Here is a 21289-nt window from a genome sequence, read left to right as displayed (position 1 = left end):
TAATATTAATTATTATATAATAATAGAATATTACTTAATCCTTTTCTTTCCTAGATTAACATCGTCAGAACAGACGCCCAATTCGTAATGCACGCATATCTGGATGCAATAATATATTTATTCTTGAAAATAACTGTTATCTAACAGGGAGATATCTATAGTAGAGATGTCTATAACGTCGAGTATATTCCTCACTATATATAAGTGCTAGCGACAACAGCGCGAAAATATATTTCGATTAAGAAGACTCGGTGAGATAGCACGCACGCCTCTTCGTCCCGCTCGCGTATAGAAGAACAACCGAACTTCTCTCTCGAGACGCGAAGTACCAAGTTTCGTGACTGCTATCACTACGACTTCAAAAAGTTTCGTTAGGTGTCCGCGTCAGATCTCCAAAATTTCCGACGATCCGACGGTGCCGTGCAAGTTTAACGCACGCCGGAGTCACTCGAAGCGTGCTATGATAGCACGCGGAGCACCGACATCACGTCGACGACGAATAACGAAGCGTCGTATTATGCCACGACTTCGCCTTCACCATTCTTCATCATCTGACGTCGAAAGCGTTGCCTATTGGAATCCTTAACCGACGTCGTGAAGATATTACCGCTAACAACCATGCCGAAATGTTCGTGCATTATACGTGAGTCGTCAGTTTTCAGCTCTTAAATGTCACTTAGCTCTTTTAAATTAAAATAAAAATAGTTTTGTAAAATTAGTGTCGAAAAATAAATGAAATATAAGTAAATTGCCCGTACAAATCCGTTCCGTGGTTGTCAGTGTGTAAATAATATATTTATTTAAAATACTTTAAGATATATTTAGCAAACAATTGGGATGTATTTACCAACCAAATTAATTGCATATTAGCTGTTGTAGTTAACTCAGTGAATATATTCCAATTGTTTACAAATTATATCCTAATGTCTTATAAATATGTTATTTTACGCGCTAAAAACAGTGGAGATTCATACAGGAAATTCACTTATATTTTATTTAGCTTTGAAATATTATTAAAGGTAAATGATTGTTTTAATGGATATAATAAGGGATATTTTTAGAAAAATGTAATATGTGATATTTAATATGCGGAAATAATTGTTGTAGAAATGTAGCAAATTCTGAATAAGTTGTTATTTCGCTTGTAGAGAAAATACGCGGAAAAATGGGGAATTTTACAAGATCGCTAAATTTTACTTTATTCGCGATATTTTATAAAAATCCGAGATTGATTGCATCCGCGTGAAAGTGTATATGTTGCAATGCTGCTGAAATGCGCCGTGAATTGAGAAAAAAGTAGCGTGTGCAGCCGCATTGTACCGTTAGCAATCAGGAACAGTCGCTAACACAAAAACTTGCTCAAACAATGCACGTAGTATATGTCGAAACGTCAACTTGACATTCCATTTCGATCTCGACGGTTCTACCCCGAGAAGGATACAATTGATGAACGGCAATTTCCAAATGGACACAGCTTTTTCGCGAAACCCGACTTTGCACTATTCACGTCTATTTCTGACAGAGCGAAGAGAACACTGAAAATACGCGGCGGATTCTATTAAAGTGAGAGATTATGCGAGACCCCTTCCCCCCCCCCCCCACCCTCGGGTTGATCGCGGTTAAAATTTCATCAAGGTAAGGTACGTGTCCATATTATAAGAAAGTTCAATGCACGCACGCGTGCATTGTAGAAAATCCTAATCCGGTTGCATAATCCGGCGATTATCTATGGGGATTGTTCCTACTGACAGATTCCCACCGGCATCCGTATCCGTAAACCTTCCTTCCGTATCCGCACAAAGTTTCGGCAGACATCCAAACCAGGGGGACCAACGGGGAGGGCGCCATCAGCAAAATGTTCCCTCTAATTGAAAACGGACCTATTCCACCGACGCTCATACCCGGCGCCGAAAGCTGCCGTTAGATTGCACGAGATTAGTTCAGATTATTCAAGATCAGACGGGATTAGAGTCGTCCCCGTATTAGGCGACGTTAGATAGGAACACTGGCTACCGGTGTTACCCGTTAGCGACCGCTCGCTTAACGTTACACCGCTATTTCCCGGTATGAATCTGATAGGTTAAAAACTGCGAATATACAATAGCAACGAAGTCGACACAATTCTTTCAATATTTTTATCATTTTCATATCCTTTCGATGCTTTAAACGCGTTAAAAATTGCCGGCAAATAACGTTAAGGCAGTGCGAACTGCTGTAACGAATTTTGAACTTCGAACGGAACTGGACGACTGGAATTCTATCTACCAGCAAGAGAATTTCCGCTTCTTCGAGATGGAACTTAGTGTGTCACGAGGAAGGCGCAATCTGCGCGCCCGGAACTTGTCCTCGGAACCGGCAACGAAAAATTCGCGACAGTGCGGATAAACGAATTTAACCAAGCGTCAAACATCTGACGAGGCGAAATAGAATTGAATCGCTAGAACGCTCGAAGACGAGTTTCGCTCTTTCGAACGCATGACGTGTTCTATACGTTCTCTCAGAGATTCTTTTCATTCATCTGTCATTTCCTTCGACCTCAATTTATTGTTTCACGTAGAACGTATTTAATACTGATAAATCTGCATTCTAAAAAATATAGATGCGAAATTAACACCATGCGTTTATATAATTCTCAGTGTCGGTGTTAATATTAACATCAACTGATGTAAATTTAAAACCCTCGTGTTTATAGCAGTACAAAAGTGGATTTAAAATACATGTTTATATTTACGTTTGTATTAATTCCCTTGGACGTAACCAAGGAAAGGCAGCGGATCGTGGCCTCCCCTAAATCTTTTAAAGAATAAAAATAATTACTACTTAAACGGACTATGCTTAATAAATATTTATAAGAAATTAATTTTGAAAAAGAAGAAGGAATTGGAGGTGAAAATTATTAGGAAGATTTTCTGAAAATCCAAGACAACGAGTATTGAAAATTTTAATTTTTCCAGGTCGAAGAATCACAATTTTTAAGAGAAAAATGCTTAATAAATATTCATAAGAAATTAATTTTGAAAAAGAAGAAAGAATTGGAAGTGAAAATTATAGAAAGATTTTTCGAAAATCCAAGATAGCTAGTAACATAAATTTAAACTTTTCCAGGTCAAAAAATCATAATTTTTTAAGAGAAAAATTAAGTAAATTAATAAATTAAATATGTATGATTTTATGACTTACCTATTAATGACTACTAATTAATTAAAAGTAATAATATAAAACAGGTCCAATAATTCATGCCACTCGACTATCCTCTCCCTTCCCGGATTAAAATCTTGACTTTAATTTGGGCTGCTCTTTCTAAATATAATCTTGAGACTATCATCCGCCTATATCAACCCACACGAGAATTATCAAACATCACATGGTGTTAAATCTACATTCATATTTTTTAGAGTTTTATTTATAATAAGCTTATAAATGAAAATGTTTAATAGTGTCTTTTCTAATTACTTTTTCTAAATATAGAACTAAAACAGCGCTATGATTTGGAGAAATATATCAATACATTATATCAATATTCCAAGATTAATATTACTCGGTAAAGTAAATGAATCGCATCACGGTTTTCGTGATGAATTAATCAGGCATAACACTGATAGCCAATACGACGGAAAATCTATTTACGCTCTACCACCTCGCTACACTCCTGCAAAATGGTTTAATCTCAAAACCACTCGCCTTCTGAGGAGTAGATCGACACGTGAACCATTTCAAAACTCCATTTTAATATTCCCGTTACGTTCGAGTTTTTTCTTTCGCGCGGCGACGTTTTTTGCGTATACCTTTTTGAGCCGCTTTGAGGAGTCTAATAGAAAAATCTAGACGAGGATAAGGGAGAAATGGTGGCTCCCTGTAGTGGAGGAGTGGAAAAAAGTTACTACCCAAGTCGACTACGACAAGAAAAACGGGAGATGAGGAGTCAAGAGGGTGAATCTAATAATTTAGCCAGGTACAGGGGCGGGGAGGGGGATGTATCGCGTAATATCTACCTACGACGAGCACCTACATGATATCTACAGGTACACATACATACACACGTTCTATCTACCGTTCTGTCTGCATCCTTCGTACCCCGCGGCGAATCCCTCTCATGCACACATCATCCCACATCCCCTTTTTCCCTCAGACTCGTGCAAACTGGCAGAGAACTAGCTAAATAGCTGGCAACGTGTAGAAAATTAAGCTATTCTCGAAACGAGTCGGCGTTGTATGAAAAGTGTAAGAAGTCGTCGTTGCTTAAGTAAAATTATTACATTGTGTAACTAACTACTGTCGTAGTAACGAAAACAGTGAACACAGTGAAGAAGAAAATGTTTTAAACGTTGAGTGCAAGTGTAAACGATTGCATAAAGATACACATGTTTCTACTTTAATATTCAGAATAATAATGAAATCAAATGTTTATTCCGATAAAACATGTGTTGAACCCACTTCTACCAATGTAGATTAACTTTAATCCTGATTTTAATCTTACTTTTTATTTTTCTTCAGTTCTAAGAATGAGAAAAAGATAAAAAATAAATTAAAAGGGAATTAAAATTAATCCACATTGGTAGAAATAGATATATATATTGCATAGTCAGTTAAATTATTCTTAAAACGAATTGGCAGCACAAAAAGTGTAAAGAGTCGTTGTTTAAGTAAAACTGTTATTATATCGCTAAGCCAAGCTAATGCAACATGAAGATGTAACGGGAAGAGAACAAGAAGGAAACATTTAAATACTAGAAATATACAAATATAAACAGTTACAAGTGAAGGTGTACAAGTATTCAAATTTATCTTTTAAATAACAATGAAAAGCTTATTTTAATAATAATATGTATTAGCGAAATGAAATTTTTATTCTAAAATAACGAGACGCGAATATAACATATTTCAGAAGATACATAATTATCCTCATCTTTTATATTTAAGTGATATCTCATCTCTCCATCAGAACAAACTAAATATTCTCTTTAAATTCTAATCACCATGATCACCATTACGCAATTAGAGGTGCGCTTCTGCGTTCTTATGATTATTAATGAGCATATAGTATACCCGTATATACGGCGTTGAATATACAACGAGAGCTTTAACATTTGCGCCGGAATATATTATACTTAAACCGTGGTGTGCGACGCGTGCTCTTTCAAGAAATTCGTTCCAGGATTAACGATATTCACAAGTGGCGAGGTATACGCGAGGATGTATGTACGTTGATAATATAAACGCGTGTGGTGTAGTAGAATCTTCTTCTTCCTTGCGTTCGGCGCACTGCGAAGTAAGTAAATCCGCATTTTTTCCCTTTAAAGAAGAACTTCCGCTCTCTCGCGCGCGTGTAATCCTTTACAACAGCCAGGATAGCGCGTCCGTACGTTGGTCCAACAAGAAGTGATAACGACGATAACAGCGACGTCGTCGACGACGGCGATGACTACGACGACGACTACGACTACGTCGGAAGGATTCTCGCATCCTTCGCCATCTTCCATAACGAGATACGATAGTCGTAAACAAACTTTACTAAACCGAAACGATCGCGGGGAAACGCCAGGAAAATGGTTTATACCTCGAGCTTAAACGCTAAGTTACGTCACCGAATGCATAGACGTAGGCTACGAAAACTCCTGTCGTGTCTTTCTCGATGTACGAGAAACTGTCAGGAAGAAAGATGTTTGTGAAGAAAACGCCTCAAGGATACAATTACAGAAATCGAGATTAAATAAATAATCTCCGGTGTGCTTGCAGAGATCATACCATGGTATGTACTCAAAGCAAGCCACGGAATCATTTATCTCCATGTACGCAAGATATGCTAGAAATCCTGAATGTTATCGTAGAGATATTATTCGAGTTTGACGAAGTTGATTTGTCTTGTATTTACAACAATGTTGGAAAGCTATCTAATTTTCAGGTGAGAAGCTATTGGCAGCGAGGAGAAAATTTTCTTTGAGAAAATAAAACTTTGGCTCGCGGTGAATTTTAACTAAGGTATCTCTTCCCTCTCTCTCTCTCTCTCTCTCTCTCTCTCTCTCTCTCCTCTCTGATATTAAAATTTTTAGAATTGTAATCAATAATAGCCTCTCTGTCGATATTTTTATTACGGAAGAAACGTTTCTACATTCGTTGAAAAATCTATCCCCGAAGAAACCCCCGCACATTTTCATACTTTTCGGTATATTCAACGCACGTGTCCTCGATATCTCTTCACGGTGTACTCGAAAGTCTCGATGCACTCGAAGCCGACACCTATGACACGCGATGCAACCGCGGTAACACGATAAAACGTACCTACGCGCCGCAACCTGGCGCCATTGAGAGCAGCGTTGGAATGTGCCCTGAAACCGCTCGATCGTTAGCATTTTCATCTCACACACTCGGTGAAGTTTCACTATATAGATACTTTTTATTGTCGGCCATTGTATCCGCGATTCGAGTTAACTGCCGAACGTTCACGAGATTGTTCCAGATAGCTGTGAAAAAAAAAACTGACGCATTCTAGTTCGCAAAGCACAATAGCGCCATACTTAATCGGATTATCCGCGTAGCTTTCGGGATTAGGGGATGAACAGGGAGAGTCAAGTGTTATCTTATGGAACAACACCGCATAATACGAGAGCGGTGCTATTGTCTTCGAGACATTGTACGCTGATGTATGGAAAACGAGATTTCACATTCATCATTTTGTAATATTTACATTTTAAGAATCGTAGCTAAATTAAGATCTATTTAGATACAAATAGAAATTGATTCACTCATATTTACTATTTATTCATATTTATTCATATTACTGTTCTTGACTTAATTATGATAATAAAAAAATTGAAAATCCACGTACCCTCGTTATATTGGCGTTATTTATAAATTAAAAGTCGATTTAACAATTATGTGAAAATTATTTAATTTAATCATTGTATCTTAAATTAAAACTCATTCAACAGATTCAGAATATAGTAATATCATTTATTAAATTATTCAAACAATTTAATCATTTCTTTATGCTAACAAGTATCTTACCGGAATATTAATCGTCGTACATTAATGAAAATTTATAAACTGCAAATAATTTATTGCGAAAAATGTTACCTCAGAGTTTGAATCTGGAATTTCCAACTTTCCAGGACGGGCGTTATATCTGAATTCGACCATCGAGGCTTCAATAATAATAGTTGTCGCAATAACCAATAGAAGAGAATGTCAGGTTTCAAAAAGAATTTTATTACAAACAATAGGATACGAATTTAAACCGACGAGAATAAATTTAATTAAATAAGAGAAAGCTTATATTCAGTCAGACTCTTAATGCCTAAATACTCGTATATATTTCTTGTGAGAATTTATATACGTCCTAATTCTCCATAAAATGTATTTCACTTTACTTGTAATATTTATAATAGTTTAATTAACTATTTTATATTAGATGCCTTGAAAAGGTTTTATTATTTTATGAAGCAACAATATATAAAAGTGGAATTTTATAATGATCTTTAGATAATTTAAATTTAAAAGTTTCTAATATATCTTATAATATATTGCACTAATTCTTATCAGTGAATTTATCTTAAAGGATCAAAAGCAATTATATAATCGTATAATATTTTCTTTATTACATTTTTATTATTTCACAACACATCTATATATTATATTTTATACATCTATCAGTAAAAACATTACAATATAAAGATAATTCTGTGTCTTAAACTAAACGTTGACGTTTTAGCTTTTAACTGACATCAGCAATTTTATTTCATAGTTTTGATAAGTCGATTATCGAAAGTCCGAATAAATATAAAAAATTGTATACTTATACATATATTTGTTATCTATATTTATGTAAATTATATATACATATTTTTCATTATTTTTTGTTGTAAGCTTTTTCAAACATAAAGAATGAAATGAAATTTTATTCGATAACACTTCGTTATTACAACAAAAGAATTTATAAAAATCTGAGAAGATGTACCATGTCAGTTAAAAGAGAGAAAGAGAATAAAAAATCAAATTGGATAAAATGTTGTCGATGCTGATATTTATTGAGCAATCGTCGCTGTTGAGCTTATACAACGCGACGAACAAACGGGGACCATTCACGCATACGTGCCTGCAAATCTCGTGACATCTCTCCCAACATAATTAATGTAAGTTTATAATGTAAAGTGAATGTCAATATTAACGTAAAGACATACATCCCCCCCCCCTGTGAAGTTGCTTGATTATATTACTAAATGAAATACATTACACCTCGGGATGTCACGCGAATACCGACGTTCTCTTGACTTGCGCAATATGTTTCGATGCCGCAAAATTATTACTTTCTATTCACTCATATTTACTATTCTCGACTTGATTATCTACGATAATATTTGAAATTCCTTGCATTCCTTGCATTATTTACAAATTATTTAAAGTCGACTTAACGATTATATGAAAATTATCTAATCGTTATATCATAAATTAAAAAATTCGGCCAAAGTATATATACCTTCTGAAATTGTTTATTGTCTATTTTCCATCCTAATGTTTAATTCGTAAAATTTCCTGAATTATCAAATTCTTACAATTAAAAAATTATTGGTGCCGTGTTTTATAAGAGAAAGAAATTAACTTGAATATTAATCGAAGAACCTAATGATTAAGAGTAGGGGAGATCGGGGCTAATAGATACACTTTTCGATTTCAAATTTTTACAGACGAAATTAAGAGACTTATCGAAAAAATGAATTCTACACCAGTTACTACATACATTTGACTACCTAATAATATCTCTTAATAATAAAGGGAACCTGATAACTAATATGAAAAAAAATGCATTTTTCTAATGCGTTTCATCTGATTCAACTAACCTCGGGACCAGGAATAATTCGACTAAGATTATTAAAATAAAGATTAATGTATTTTAAGCTACCTCTTTGGCTACATATTAATAAAACTTTTATAAAAATATATTTAAACACAAACATCGCTTCGCAGGACAAAACAATGCTTCTTTTCGTAGGATTTGTTCATTTCATGCAAAAACACGTCAAATGATAATTTTCGAGATTGGACATAAGAGAACTAAATTTATAACATTTACCACTGAGGAAAATCTCTTTAAAGGAATAAAATTTTGAATGAGTACTAAGAGTCGTCACTAAATGAGTCATACAGTTCATGCTGTAATTAGTCTACTGTCCCAATTCGTTCATTTTTTAAAAACATTAACAATATATGATAACATAAACGAAAAAAAAATCTGTTGGACTTTATTAAGTAAGAATTACACTTGCTATCTAAGCAGAACTCACATATCTCAGACAATCATATACGATCGTAAAACAAAAATTTTGAGAATAAAAATATTTATTTAGGTGATTTTTTAAAATTGTAGTATAACTTCTACGATAGATGTGTTCGCAACAAGATATTGCAGCAGACTGAGCGACAATCGCTGCTGCGTGCTCAGACACGTTCACGCGTGTTTTGCGTATTTTGTTTTTAATGCAGCCTCGATTATTCTACTTACCCCTACTGAGCCCGGTCTCTCCCCTACTGCGACTCGAGAGATATCATATATATTGTAAATTACTTTCGCGTCTTCTATCGGTACAAATCCGAGACCGTACTGTCGAGACGACAGTTTATGCCATTTGTTTATTTTAGCGTTCGAAGCGCTACGCTAGTAGCGTCAAGCGGAGTATCGATTTTGGATTTAAACGCCACCCTCTTAAGCCCCAGACAGCTAACGAGGTACGCTCACTTAAGATCCCCTGCCCTCGTTTTCCCGCTCGTCGTGCACGAGTACGTGCCGCGAAACTCACGACGAGATATTTATTCCGCGATCCCGTATGGCGGGTCTCTGATGACTTTGGGAAATCGTGAGTGGAAGTAACAAGAGCTTTCGCGGTTGATTCCAGCTAGCGAAATCGCTGAACCGGAAGGTTCGATAAGTAGCGCAAATCCGCCGATCGCAGTTAGCCGATCTGGCGCATCTGTTGTTCTCTCGAACATATCGTGGCACTTAAGACAGATTTTATCATTGTTCCCACTCCGAAGGACAAGATTGACAATCCTTCGTCCAAAATTTCTATCTATTCTACATTATCGTGCTTTAGAATGTATAAATACTTGTTTATGTAACATACAAATTGATATCGATGGATGAAAGAGTGATTCCGTAAGTGAAATTTATATGAAAATTAAATAAAATTATGAGAGAGAGAGCGAAAATTATCGGATCTACGTGATACGTATAAAAACATAATGAAATAATGAAATAATAGTAGAAGAAAGGAATGTTGGAACGGGCGAATTCTTCGTTGACTTGTTCGATCACATGAAAAACACTTCGAATCTATCAACTACATTACGTGGCGAGCCAGTGACAGTAGCCAGAGGCCTAATTCTACTCTGGATTCCTCGATGTTAAGCCTAAGGACGAACTTATTAATCAACGGAGGAGTCTCAAGTCAATGAGATCCTCGATGAGCCTTTCGTCAGTTGGCGTTCTTCATCATTTTCAGCGGATCTCGCATGTAACGAGCGAACACTTCCTTTTTGAACGTCTCGAATTGTTTCCTGTTGGCACTGTTTTGACGCTCGCGCCAAGCGGGCCTGGTCTTCCTAGTCTGTAGTCCCCAGTGGCCTGTAAATACCGGCGATAGTACCTTGAACTGATAACCCGTCACGTACATCTCGTAAACCTGCAAGAAAAACGAGCGGCTGGTGTTACACGAGACAAATTTACCGTCTGAAATAAAATTAATGTTGAAAATTGAAATATATCTCATACCGAAAACCACCGACCGAACCAACCGCGCGGTTCAATCGATCGCAGCCCAACGTTCAACGTTCTAGATATTAGCCGATTTAATTTATCCGTTACTCAATAACGTTTTCGGCCAAAAGCGACAATTGGGAAGCAAGAATTCGTCACGCGGTCATGAAGCTACTGAAATGTGCGGCGGCGAGATTCGTTTCCAATCCCCGTTGGGCCAATCCAGTTTCCACGGCGAGACTCTCTCTCTCTCTCTCTCTCTCTCTCTCTCGTGCTCTCCCAGAGCAGCTATGTAACACGGAGGAATTTTACGTCGATCTGCGGTAACTGCGGACGGACGAGACGAACGGAGTTCTGCGGAACGAGTGCGCTCGGATTCTTTACGAGCCCGCTTCGAGCCGCAGGAGCTCGGAGGGTGTTTCTGGTTCGAAACTCCGATCGACGGCCGGAGATTCCGTTGCCTCGCGACGTAATAAACGCGAGCGTCTACATAAGCCGCCGTGCACGGTGGTGCACCTGCTGCATCTGCGTGCGCGTGCATGTGTGCGAAACGAGCGACATGCATGCCCGTCATTCCTGTGGAATACGACCCACACCCGGACCGAAGGGAATGACGTTAGGTCGGCGCAAACGACAATCTTAATACGTGCGACGAGCGAGCACGTGTCGCAATGCGGCTCGCCTGTGAATACGTGCGAGAATACTCGGTTGTATATCGGAATTATCTTTTATAAGGGCCGTTCGATAGTAAAAGTACCTTTGATGAATAGAACATTACCCGTCAGGAACCGGGATGCCTCTTCTTTATTCCAAGTATCGATTTAACGCGCAAAAATATACAGTCGCAAGTAAACAAAGAAGATATCCACTTCCCGATTAATTTCACACAATTTAATATTTTTCATTGAAGTCTCTGAAAAATTGTTCATTTAAATTTGAAAAATCTTTCATGAAAGTTTCTGAAAATAAAAGGAAATCTGAAACAATTACAACCCTTCGTAAGCACGTTGAGTCTTTTTTAATCCAAGCAAATTTGAGAGCAAAACTCTGCTCTCAAACTTCTTGTCGCAAACATTATTCAAATTTTATTGAATAAAGGTTCTAATAGTTAAGTTAAATAATATATTTAGCAATGTAGCAGAGAAGTTAAAAAGTAATCCTGAATTTTTTTCTAGATTTTTTTAAAAGTCTGGAGCAGTAACGAAAATTAGACTGGATAAAGAAGACCCCAGAGTGCCTGGAAAATAAATAAAACATGTGTGCTTACAAAGGATTAAGCTATATTTAGGGGAGAAATAATTACTGTAATCATTTATAATACAAACAATGTTGAACTGAGAAATTTATATTTAGTAACAGAATTTATTTAGTGTCATATCACTAGCTATACGCGCATAAAAAGTGACACAACTTTGGCACGTAACGGTATAGCATTGTGTGTGTGTGTGTGTGTGTGTGTGTGTGTGTGTGTCTTACTTATTTTCTCCAAATAGATCTTTACGACGTATCAGACACCGACGAGCGTGACACAACCGGCAAACCGGGTGGTATTTCCACCCAAAAATATATGACATTGCGAGATTTCCGGATGAGCGCGAACTTCCGAATGTGCGTTCCATTTTCGGCGGAAGTGGCTTTCGGAACATACCGCTGATATTCGTCCGGATAGTGACATCTTCGCGGGAAGCCCTGTGTTTCCGACAACGTAAGCAGCACGACAGCAAGGAGAAAGGCGGATGGCGTCGTAATCTCGCCCTCGGTTTGCCATCCGGGACAAGCCAGACAGACCTAACGGACGAGATCCGGTCCGCCCGCTCTCCTCCGGTCTGAATGCGCGCTTTCGTGAATAATCGCACGTAACAATGTACGGCGAATACATCTGTGTATGTATGTGCATCCAACCGAGATGCATCCTCATCGGAAGCGATTGATCTCATATCGAGTGACCCTTCTCTGCCTCCGCGTAATGATGCATCTCACTATCGAAAGCTAGGCACGAGTATCGTAAACTCGCTTCAATTTGCTTCCTTATTTTGTTTCGATAGACGTTACTCTAAACATTGTGTACTTGGTATTTATTGTAAAATCGTGATTATTTCAATCGTCATTATTTGAGATACTTATCCGCAAAAATATGCTATTCTCCTCACACACTTCTTTTAAATAAAGATATAATAAGAGGTACATAAAAATATATCCGATTGTGCATCGATTATTCATTATGAGTATAAGACGATTAAAATATTGAGTTGGCCAAAAAGCCTTTTCATTTTTTACTTGTGCAAGTGACTTTCAACACTCGATTTAGATATTCTATAAGCTTTTCTGCAATATCTTGAATGGTTTCGTGCGAATTATTTTCGATCCTTGATGAATCCTTGATTTCATCATCATCCACTGTAATTGGCCTACTGTTATAGAAATGCTTCCTTTACATGTAAATGAAGCTCGTGGGTATAAATGAAATTAAAAGTAATAAATAATTTAACTGAAAAGTAAATAACAGTAGTTATACTTAAATGTAATAAAAAAAAACCGTTTACATTAAATTTCATAAAGTTTCGTGAAAAATACATTTTTCATGTACATATTTACGAATATACTTTTCAGTTATAAATACATTAAATGTAATGCAATGTCATAAAATTAAATTCAAATTGTGTAACTTAAAAGTACATTAAATTTCATGAAATTTTTAACAGTATACCAAAACTTGTCTTCAACAGAGAAATTCTCAACACGGAACTTTGCAAGCTAAAATTGACACATGCGACCTTCGCACTATCTTCATCGTACATTGCGCATATCATTTCGAGATTTGCATAGCGTTTTTACCTTTGCAGCATAATATGACAAAAATGTGACTTTTAATCTTCCATTGTTACATAATCTTTTATAACAAGCAGTAAATTCTACTCATCCTGATAATTTTTTACTAGACACGTTGATATGTGAGCTGTTAGATTATGAATGCATTTGCTAAAACAAAGGAAAATGTTCACACGTTAAAGCGACGTTTATCACCTGACGAAAACTCGGGAAAACTTTTTTACCAGCTCAATATATCACATTTGTTCAAAGACGCAGAAAACGGACTTAGCGCGCTAAGTTTACACCTTCATCGCATTAGAAATTAAATGGATGGATCAAAATTGAAACGGTATTGAGCGGATGGCAAATAATGGTATTAATTATGGGGCAGGGATATTGTTAGTTAATACGACAAAGCGGTAATCCACGGGGATAGCAGTGCGCGTGGATTACATCGTCGGATGAAATTGATAGACAGAATCTAATCTGCCATGTTCTAGATCTTGGAGACGTGGCACGATGAATAATTATACATAATGATGGCGCGACATGCGTGCGACAGACGCCACGACGCCCCAGGATTGTCTCCGCGTACGTGTCACGATGGATACACACAATTCGTCACGTTACTACAGTGCTGACACTGCCAAAACATATACGTCCCACGCGGGATCGGGAGAGACGAGCTCTCATTTATAACCCGCATCGATTTCCTTCTTCGGGAGAGTCCGGTCCCGCACAATTGCCGTGAAAGCACCTAACATGATACTGAGCGAACATGACAGAAGGGTGACGGAGCACTCACATGCAATGTAACGAAGTTACGCGTAATGAGAATCAGAATTGTATTATTTTCTAAAGCATTTCAAATGATTAATGAGCAATTATCGTGCCGTCTATAGACGAATTTTACCACGAGATTTAAATACGGCAAGAACGAATGCTATGATATCTTTAGTTTAGCTAGGTAATCCAAAAATAATTTTGTTGAATTATTTAAAATAATTACGTGGGAATCTCAAGCACGACGAGCAATGCCATAAAAAGTTTCAACTCTAGCTACTAAAAGTTTCGACACTTCAGCTAGTTTAAGTTTTCAATAGAATTATTTTGATGGTTCAAACAAAATTATTTCCAGATCTAAGATAGTTGCTTTTGTCTACAAATCGATTGCCTACAAACTACAACTTTTGCGCACAAATATAAAATTAAAGTTAAGTAAGAAAATAATTTATATTTTGAGGAAATCTGTCACAGGAAATCTGTGAACAGTGAGGTGTCAGCGTCCGCAGACAGTGTTCGCTTGGAATATTTTTACAAAAAAATCTAACCCTAACCAACCCCCATTTTTTGGTCTGAGATGGCCATCATTTCGCGTGGAAAGTTGTGAGGCAATCACAACTGTAGGCAATCGAGCTGTAGGCAATAATAATGTAGGCAAAAATAACTCCGTTTCTAAAATTTTTATTTGTGTGCAAAAGTGATGTAGGCAAACGATACTGTAGGCAATCGATTTGTAGGCAAACGGGATCCCACCATCAGATCTGTATGTATAGCTAGATTTTCAGATTTTTCAACAAAATCATTTTTTCCGTGTAAGATTCATTTTATACATATATGGAAAAAAGTTTGCTAAACCATTTAAAAATTTAGCTAAATAGAAACCCGAAAATTTTGTTAGATCATTAAAAAAATTATGTAGAAAATTGAAGCATAGTGAACAAAAATTTTGATATTTTTTAGCAATCAGTTTTAGATCCTATTATACAAAATTATTTCGATGAAATTCTGACAAAATTGTTTTCAAATCTGTATGTAGCTAAATTTTTAGATACTTTAGAAAATCCGTTCTTACTCTTTGCCGTGTATAATTGGCAATAATGTGTAAAAATGTTTTTATACAAGGTATACAAGGTAATACATGCAGGGATAATATGTGTTTAAAGATGGAAATTTCATCGAGATACAAGTGTAATAACGGGGAGAGGGGGAGGGGAAAGTTTTTAAATAAAAACGTAATTACGGCGTCGTATTTTTAAGAGCACGCGACTCGAATGAGAAATGATAAAAGTCTGATCCGTGATGGTATCAAAACGAATGCATGACATTCCCGCATGAATTATACAACTAACAAGCTAGCGCAAAGCCAGAGTGGCGGACACGGCTGCATAATTATCCGTCTTAATTGGACAGATAATAAATTCCTTTCAGTTTCGCGCGCAGATCACATTCTTGCGGAGGCGGCTAAAGTGCACGTCTCGCGCGTACCCGAGTTGCGGAGAGAGGACGACCAACTGTTTGTCGAGGGTTTTCCGGGGAACAGATTGCATTAAACAACACGGGCGGGCTGACGTATCTTCTTAATTAACAAACCCCGCGGCCTCACATTCGTTACAGAGTCGCGGGCGTAATGATGTTTGCTGAACTTATGCGAGCCCTGATATCGCTTGCGAATGCACACCGCACGCTCTGTTTTCCGCGCGAAACTTTCGTCATCGCGACAATTATTGGATAATACATGTACCACGGGCATCGCCGCATTAATGATGTACAGTGGCACGACGCATGTACGACCGACGTAGCTATGTACAATACTTAATACGAGACGGGGGAAAAACGCGATACAAACCGGACGTGCTTTCCGTAAAACTTGCTCTCCGGGAATTCCGCGCCATGGAGCCTCTTCGAACCACCGTGTGTAACCGGCGTAACATCGACGACTGCCATCGTGGCCAAATATAAAAATAAGGAAACATTCCGCAAACACACGATAACGCATAATACACGTCAAAGCTCCCAAAGGGAGGATGCGCAAGCGAGGCGGCGAAGCGGCTCGTTGCAACTTTTCTGCGGCCGCGGCGGGATGAACAATTTGCGGAACTCGACGCACGATCTCTCTACTGGCGCGGCTCAAAGGACTCAAAGGGCGGTCATGATGGTGCCGTATGTGCGTAAAAAATGAATAAACCGAGAGCACACAGGAGGCAGAGAAGAAGGTATTATGCAAGAAGCATGGAATATATTAGCCACATAAATCTATCTTCTGCTTTGTGTGTTTCATAATGACCCTTTTAACAAGCACATGAGAAGCGTTTAGCTCTTTTTCTCAAAATATCGTTACTATTCATGCATATTTTTCGCGAACCAAATTAATAGTTAGAAAATAAAAAGATACGAGAGGAGAATTTAATAATTTTCATAACCGCTTTTTTATTAGCAAGATTAGAAATTTATAGTTTATGAATAATAATAATAATAATAATAATAATAATAGGCTTTATTGTTAATGCATAAAAAATTATTAAATTTCATAGCTATACAGGAAACGTAAAGAAAAATGAGAAAGAGAATAGTAGGTACGTGTATAAAACAACTTTGTGCTGTTATAATGAAAAGAAAAATCTTTTTTTTTAAAGCTAGAGATAATATACAGCTTGTCTCGCTTTAATGGGAGATAAGGTAACCGTTTGCGGCTTTCGAATGATAACGCAGAATATTGCAGTGAGTCACCAACGCGGCGCGGTTTGTATTTGCGTTAATCACGGGTGTGCATTTCCATATATGCATCTGCATAGCGCGTCAGATAATCGGACCACATAGTTGTAAGTACGTGCGACGGCATACAGAGAACATATTACTGCTATTATATACTTAATAATTACAAAAAATAAAATGCGATGTCTCGCATCTATGTAGATGATACGCAATTAATTATAAAAAAAGATATTTTTAGTTGTGTTATTTTGTATGTGAGAGAACAATTTTACTTCTATTTTTTCGAATGAAATAAGAAATTCTTATTTGACCGGAAAAAATACACTGGCCAGCAAAATTAACGCAACACCTGTTTTACTCTGCGAAAATAAATAAATTTCAAGATAGAGTAACTTCGTCAAAAATCGTGGTATCGAGATGTTTGAAAAAGCATTTTACAGCTCTACTTTTCAGATCGCTACTTTAAAAAACTTTAAAATCTCATGGAGATTTTATGAAGTTACACAAAGGACGATTATACAAGTACGACACAAAGTAGCGAATCTTTACCTTTAATTTGTTTTTTTACAAAGCTTCATACGATTTTTTTTCATCTAGTTATTTAACGTTAAAGTAAAAGAGTCATTTTTGCTTCAACGTCGAATAACTTGATGAAAAAAAATTGTATGAAGCTTTGTAAAAAAACAAATTAAAGGTAAAGATTCGCTCTTTCGAATGATGTAAATCGTATTTGTGTACAATTTTTAATCCTCTCCTTACTCCGTAGAACTCCGCAAATTTTGTAAAAAACTTTGAGAGATCTGATATATTTTCATTTATGTTTGTGTAACTTTATAAATATATTTTTCCAGAGTGAAACAGGTGTTGCGTTAATTTTGTTGGCTAGTGTAAAGATAAAAATCGTTTCTTAACTCTTCAAGAGTGACACAATTAAAAAAATTAAGTTTCCCAGAAAATGAGAAAAAATATTTTTCCACTTGATAGAGAGAGAGAGAGAGAGAGAGAGAGAGAGAGAGAGAGAGAGGAAATTATTAACTAATCAAATACGATATCAGTAAAAAAAATATGTAATGGAAAACTGCGAAAATCTAAAGCTAAATTGAAAAACTAAAATCGTAACACTATACTAATATAACATAAAGGCATGTAACAGAGTAGTTGCGGGCAAAATAATCCCCACTCCTTCTATTTTTTCTGACTGGCGTATTACCCTGCAATATTTACGTAAATTCTATGCAATGCATAATTCTGAAAAAATATAATAATTTAATTATAGCGATACAGGTATCGATTGATAAACGTACCTCGCGGCTTTCATTTGGCCGTTTTATTTATTTCGCGTTAGAGCATTGCCACACGTCCGGACTGAAAGAGGTGCATGCATACGTTCAAACACACGGCAGTGAGTTAAAATTTTACAACTAGCGGAAACGTGAACGCGGTACATCTCGCTCTCTTGCAAAAATGGAATTGCATGTCGCACGTAGGACAAGCTTACGTTCCTAGTACCTGGGGGAAATGCGCCCGGGTTAATTTCACGCTTCGGTATCGAATGGACGGTGTCACTATCATCGCTGCGGACCATTACGATCCTGACACCATGCTGACAGTTCACGCTCTTTATTTCATTCCATCGTCACGGCAACTCCTGTTCGATTTCGCTTGGAAAAGTCGCTGCGCGGCCAGGTCACATCCTATGCAGCGTTACGTATAATATATTGTAATATCCAACATATTTTATTACCTTTGCTAAACGAAACGAAACGTCAGATAGTTTGGACGTCACGAAAACTGGAATCGTATTAAGTTGCTCAAAAGAAATGGGAATACTGAATATGCATTACATGACTTCAAAAATTGCATATTTGGGAAACGTATTATTACGTATTACGTTGTCTCATTTGTCATAATGGAAAAGATAACAGGTTTACACGATCGCATTTATTGAAGAATATATCTTATTGCTAACACATTAGTTTCTCTACGCTCGAAGCTTTTAAAAACGCGTAACTTAATCATTCTTAGATGGCATATACTGCGCGCAACACAAACGTTTCTTCATTATGATTGAAGTATTAAGTTTGGTTTAGTTTGCCTGCAACGTCGCCGCACACAATACATTACGTGTCACAACCTAAGCAACGGAATGCATACCGGGTTGTGCCACGTCATGTATCTCGCAAATTAGACGTGACGTAATTACTGTGTTGTTATATTGACTAAAATCAGCGCCGGCGCAAGCTGCGCGACTCAATCCTCACCGTTTGCAGAAGGATTTCGTGGCATCCCGATGCTCGAAATTCAAAGACAGAGTGTCCCTTTGATATTCAAGAACCCCCCATAGCTCGCTGCGAATTCCTTACGTACCGACGTGTTTCGGGTGGTTCAGCGAAATCATTGCGTACCAACGGTTTAGCTTTGTTGACGTAATCTCATTGAGAAACCCATGCCAATTTCTCTAGTTCGCGTAAACCGCAACGACTCTCTTTAATTCGGTCGCCAGTTTGGTCCGCAAGTTCCGTTCCGCAGAATATAATCCTTATTATTATAATACTTTATAGAAATAAATCCTTACAATTACTTCATAAAAACACTTCGAATATACGAGTTTCAACATTAAACGTTTTTCTTCTTCAACATTGAATGTTGAACATTCAATATGAGTTTGAGTAATTGTGTATAAAATGTATAAAATGTAGAGAAATTATAGTACAATCGGGAAAAAGATTCTACATGAAAAAAAAAAGAAAACGTACAACAGAAAAAATAAGAACAGAATTTTTTTTATATGAGACTTTGTTTTCGAAAAAATCAACTTTAAATATTCGCAGATTTTTATTCCAATTTAATAAATTTCGCTGTAGACTGCTCTGCTTGTTTTTATTATATCAAGTAACGGAGAATACACAATAAAACAGAATATTTGCACACAATGAATTTTTACTTCATAAATTGTTGAAAATGTTATCTGGAAACAAAGCTTCATATAAAATTCTACATTTGCAACTTATCTTTTTCATGTGGAATCACTCTCTTGTCGGTTGTACCGCGATTTATATTCCTATACACATAAAATTCTTAAAATAATTATTTATGAATACACATCTAAATATTCTTCATTTTTATATATCTTTTGTAATGCAATCTCCCTATATATGTGTTATATTATATATCAGTTAAATTAGCACGCGGAGAGAACGATTTTGCCGAATCTTAAAATTTACCGGATTTACTAGATATAAATTTGTATAATCGAATAATTTTATTGGAAATTAAACTAGTTACTAAAATGAATTAAAACGTTTTGTAGCGTATCATTTTTTAGTTTCCAACAAAATTGTTTTTAAATTTATACACAGTGAAATTTTAAATCTTTCAACAAAACTTTGTTTCCGTCCAATTGTATTATAAGTATCCGAGAAAAATTTACAAGACAAAAATATTCAACAATATAAACTAAAATACACTCAAATGGAGGGGGGGGGGGACTCAGTTTGTTCATTACAAATATATTACTGCATATTCATTTAATTACAATTATAACGCGCTTCTTCCACAAATTTCTCTTTATCGAGTCGTCTCGCTCGATTTAGATATGACGCCAATATAATGCCATGGCAACTTCGACAGCCCCGACATTCGGATATCCCATATTTCTGCGACGGTACATCCATAGTCGTGATTCGAAACGCTGAATAATATCCGTCGCAGAACGGTAAAGCCGCGAGTGGCACTTTTCGGATAACGTCGGATCTCTCACCGAACAGAAAACGTGTGTGTTTCGTCGAACGCAAAGCGCGCAAAGAAGTGACACGCATTAAAATGAAGACGTGCTGGCGCATGCCGACATAAAGTAGGGACGGGCGACGGTAAACAGGGTCGTATAATTTTTCCAAATGGCATCGCCGAGTAATATGCTGGCTACGCCGGCAGTAAGCCGCGAGCTAAATCTGATAATTGAGTTTTATGCCATCGCACGTCGACGTAAATCCCCGCGAATACGACGTGTCCCGTCGTCGTACGGCGCCTCCACTTATCTTCTCAGCATTAAGGGGCCACCGGCACAGCAGCTTGGCACAGAATTAAAGCGGCGGGAGGCAAAAGAGAGCGAAACGCAAAGTTCTTGTTCATTCCGATGACGCTAGGTGGAATCCGAAATTGAAGGCCAGTTTAATTTTAGATGAATTCGACGTTATTCCGAGAGAATTGAAGTAAAAAATATTTTCACGGTACACT

The 21289-nt window shown here is 36.9% G+C and overlaps 1 protein-coding gene across 1 annotated transcript in view; it reads right to left on the bottom strand.

The window, feature by feature from the left end:
- Positions 1–10211: 10211 nt before the first annotated feature.
- Positions 10212–21289, bottom strand: part of LOC108754895 (beta-1,4-glucuronyltransferase 1-like) — a 42944-nt gene continuing 31866 nt past the window's right edge. The window contains 1 exon segment of the mRNA XM_018497554.1: positions 10212–10673. Coding sequence (XP_018353056.1) covers positions 10467–10673 — 207 coding nt within the window. The 3' untranslated portion in view covers positions 10212–10466.

The sequence above is a fragment of the Trachymyrmex septentrionalis genome, unplaced genomic scaffold (assembly GCF_001594115.1).
Source record: "Trachymyrmex septentrionalis isolate Tsep2-gDNA-1 unplaced genomic scaffold, Tsep1.0 scaffold81, whole genome shotgun sequence".
Classification (NCBI taxonomy): Eukaryota; Metazoa; Arthropoda; class Insecta; order Hymenoptera; family Formicidae; genus Trachymyrmex; species Trachymyrmex septentrionalis.
Note: the sequence above shows the minus strand (reverse complement) of the source record. Positions and strands in the feature narration are given on the sequence as shown.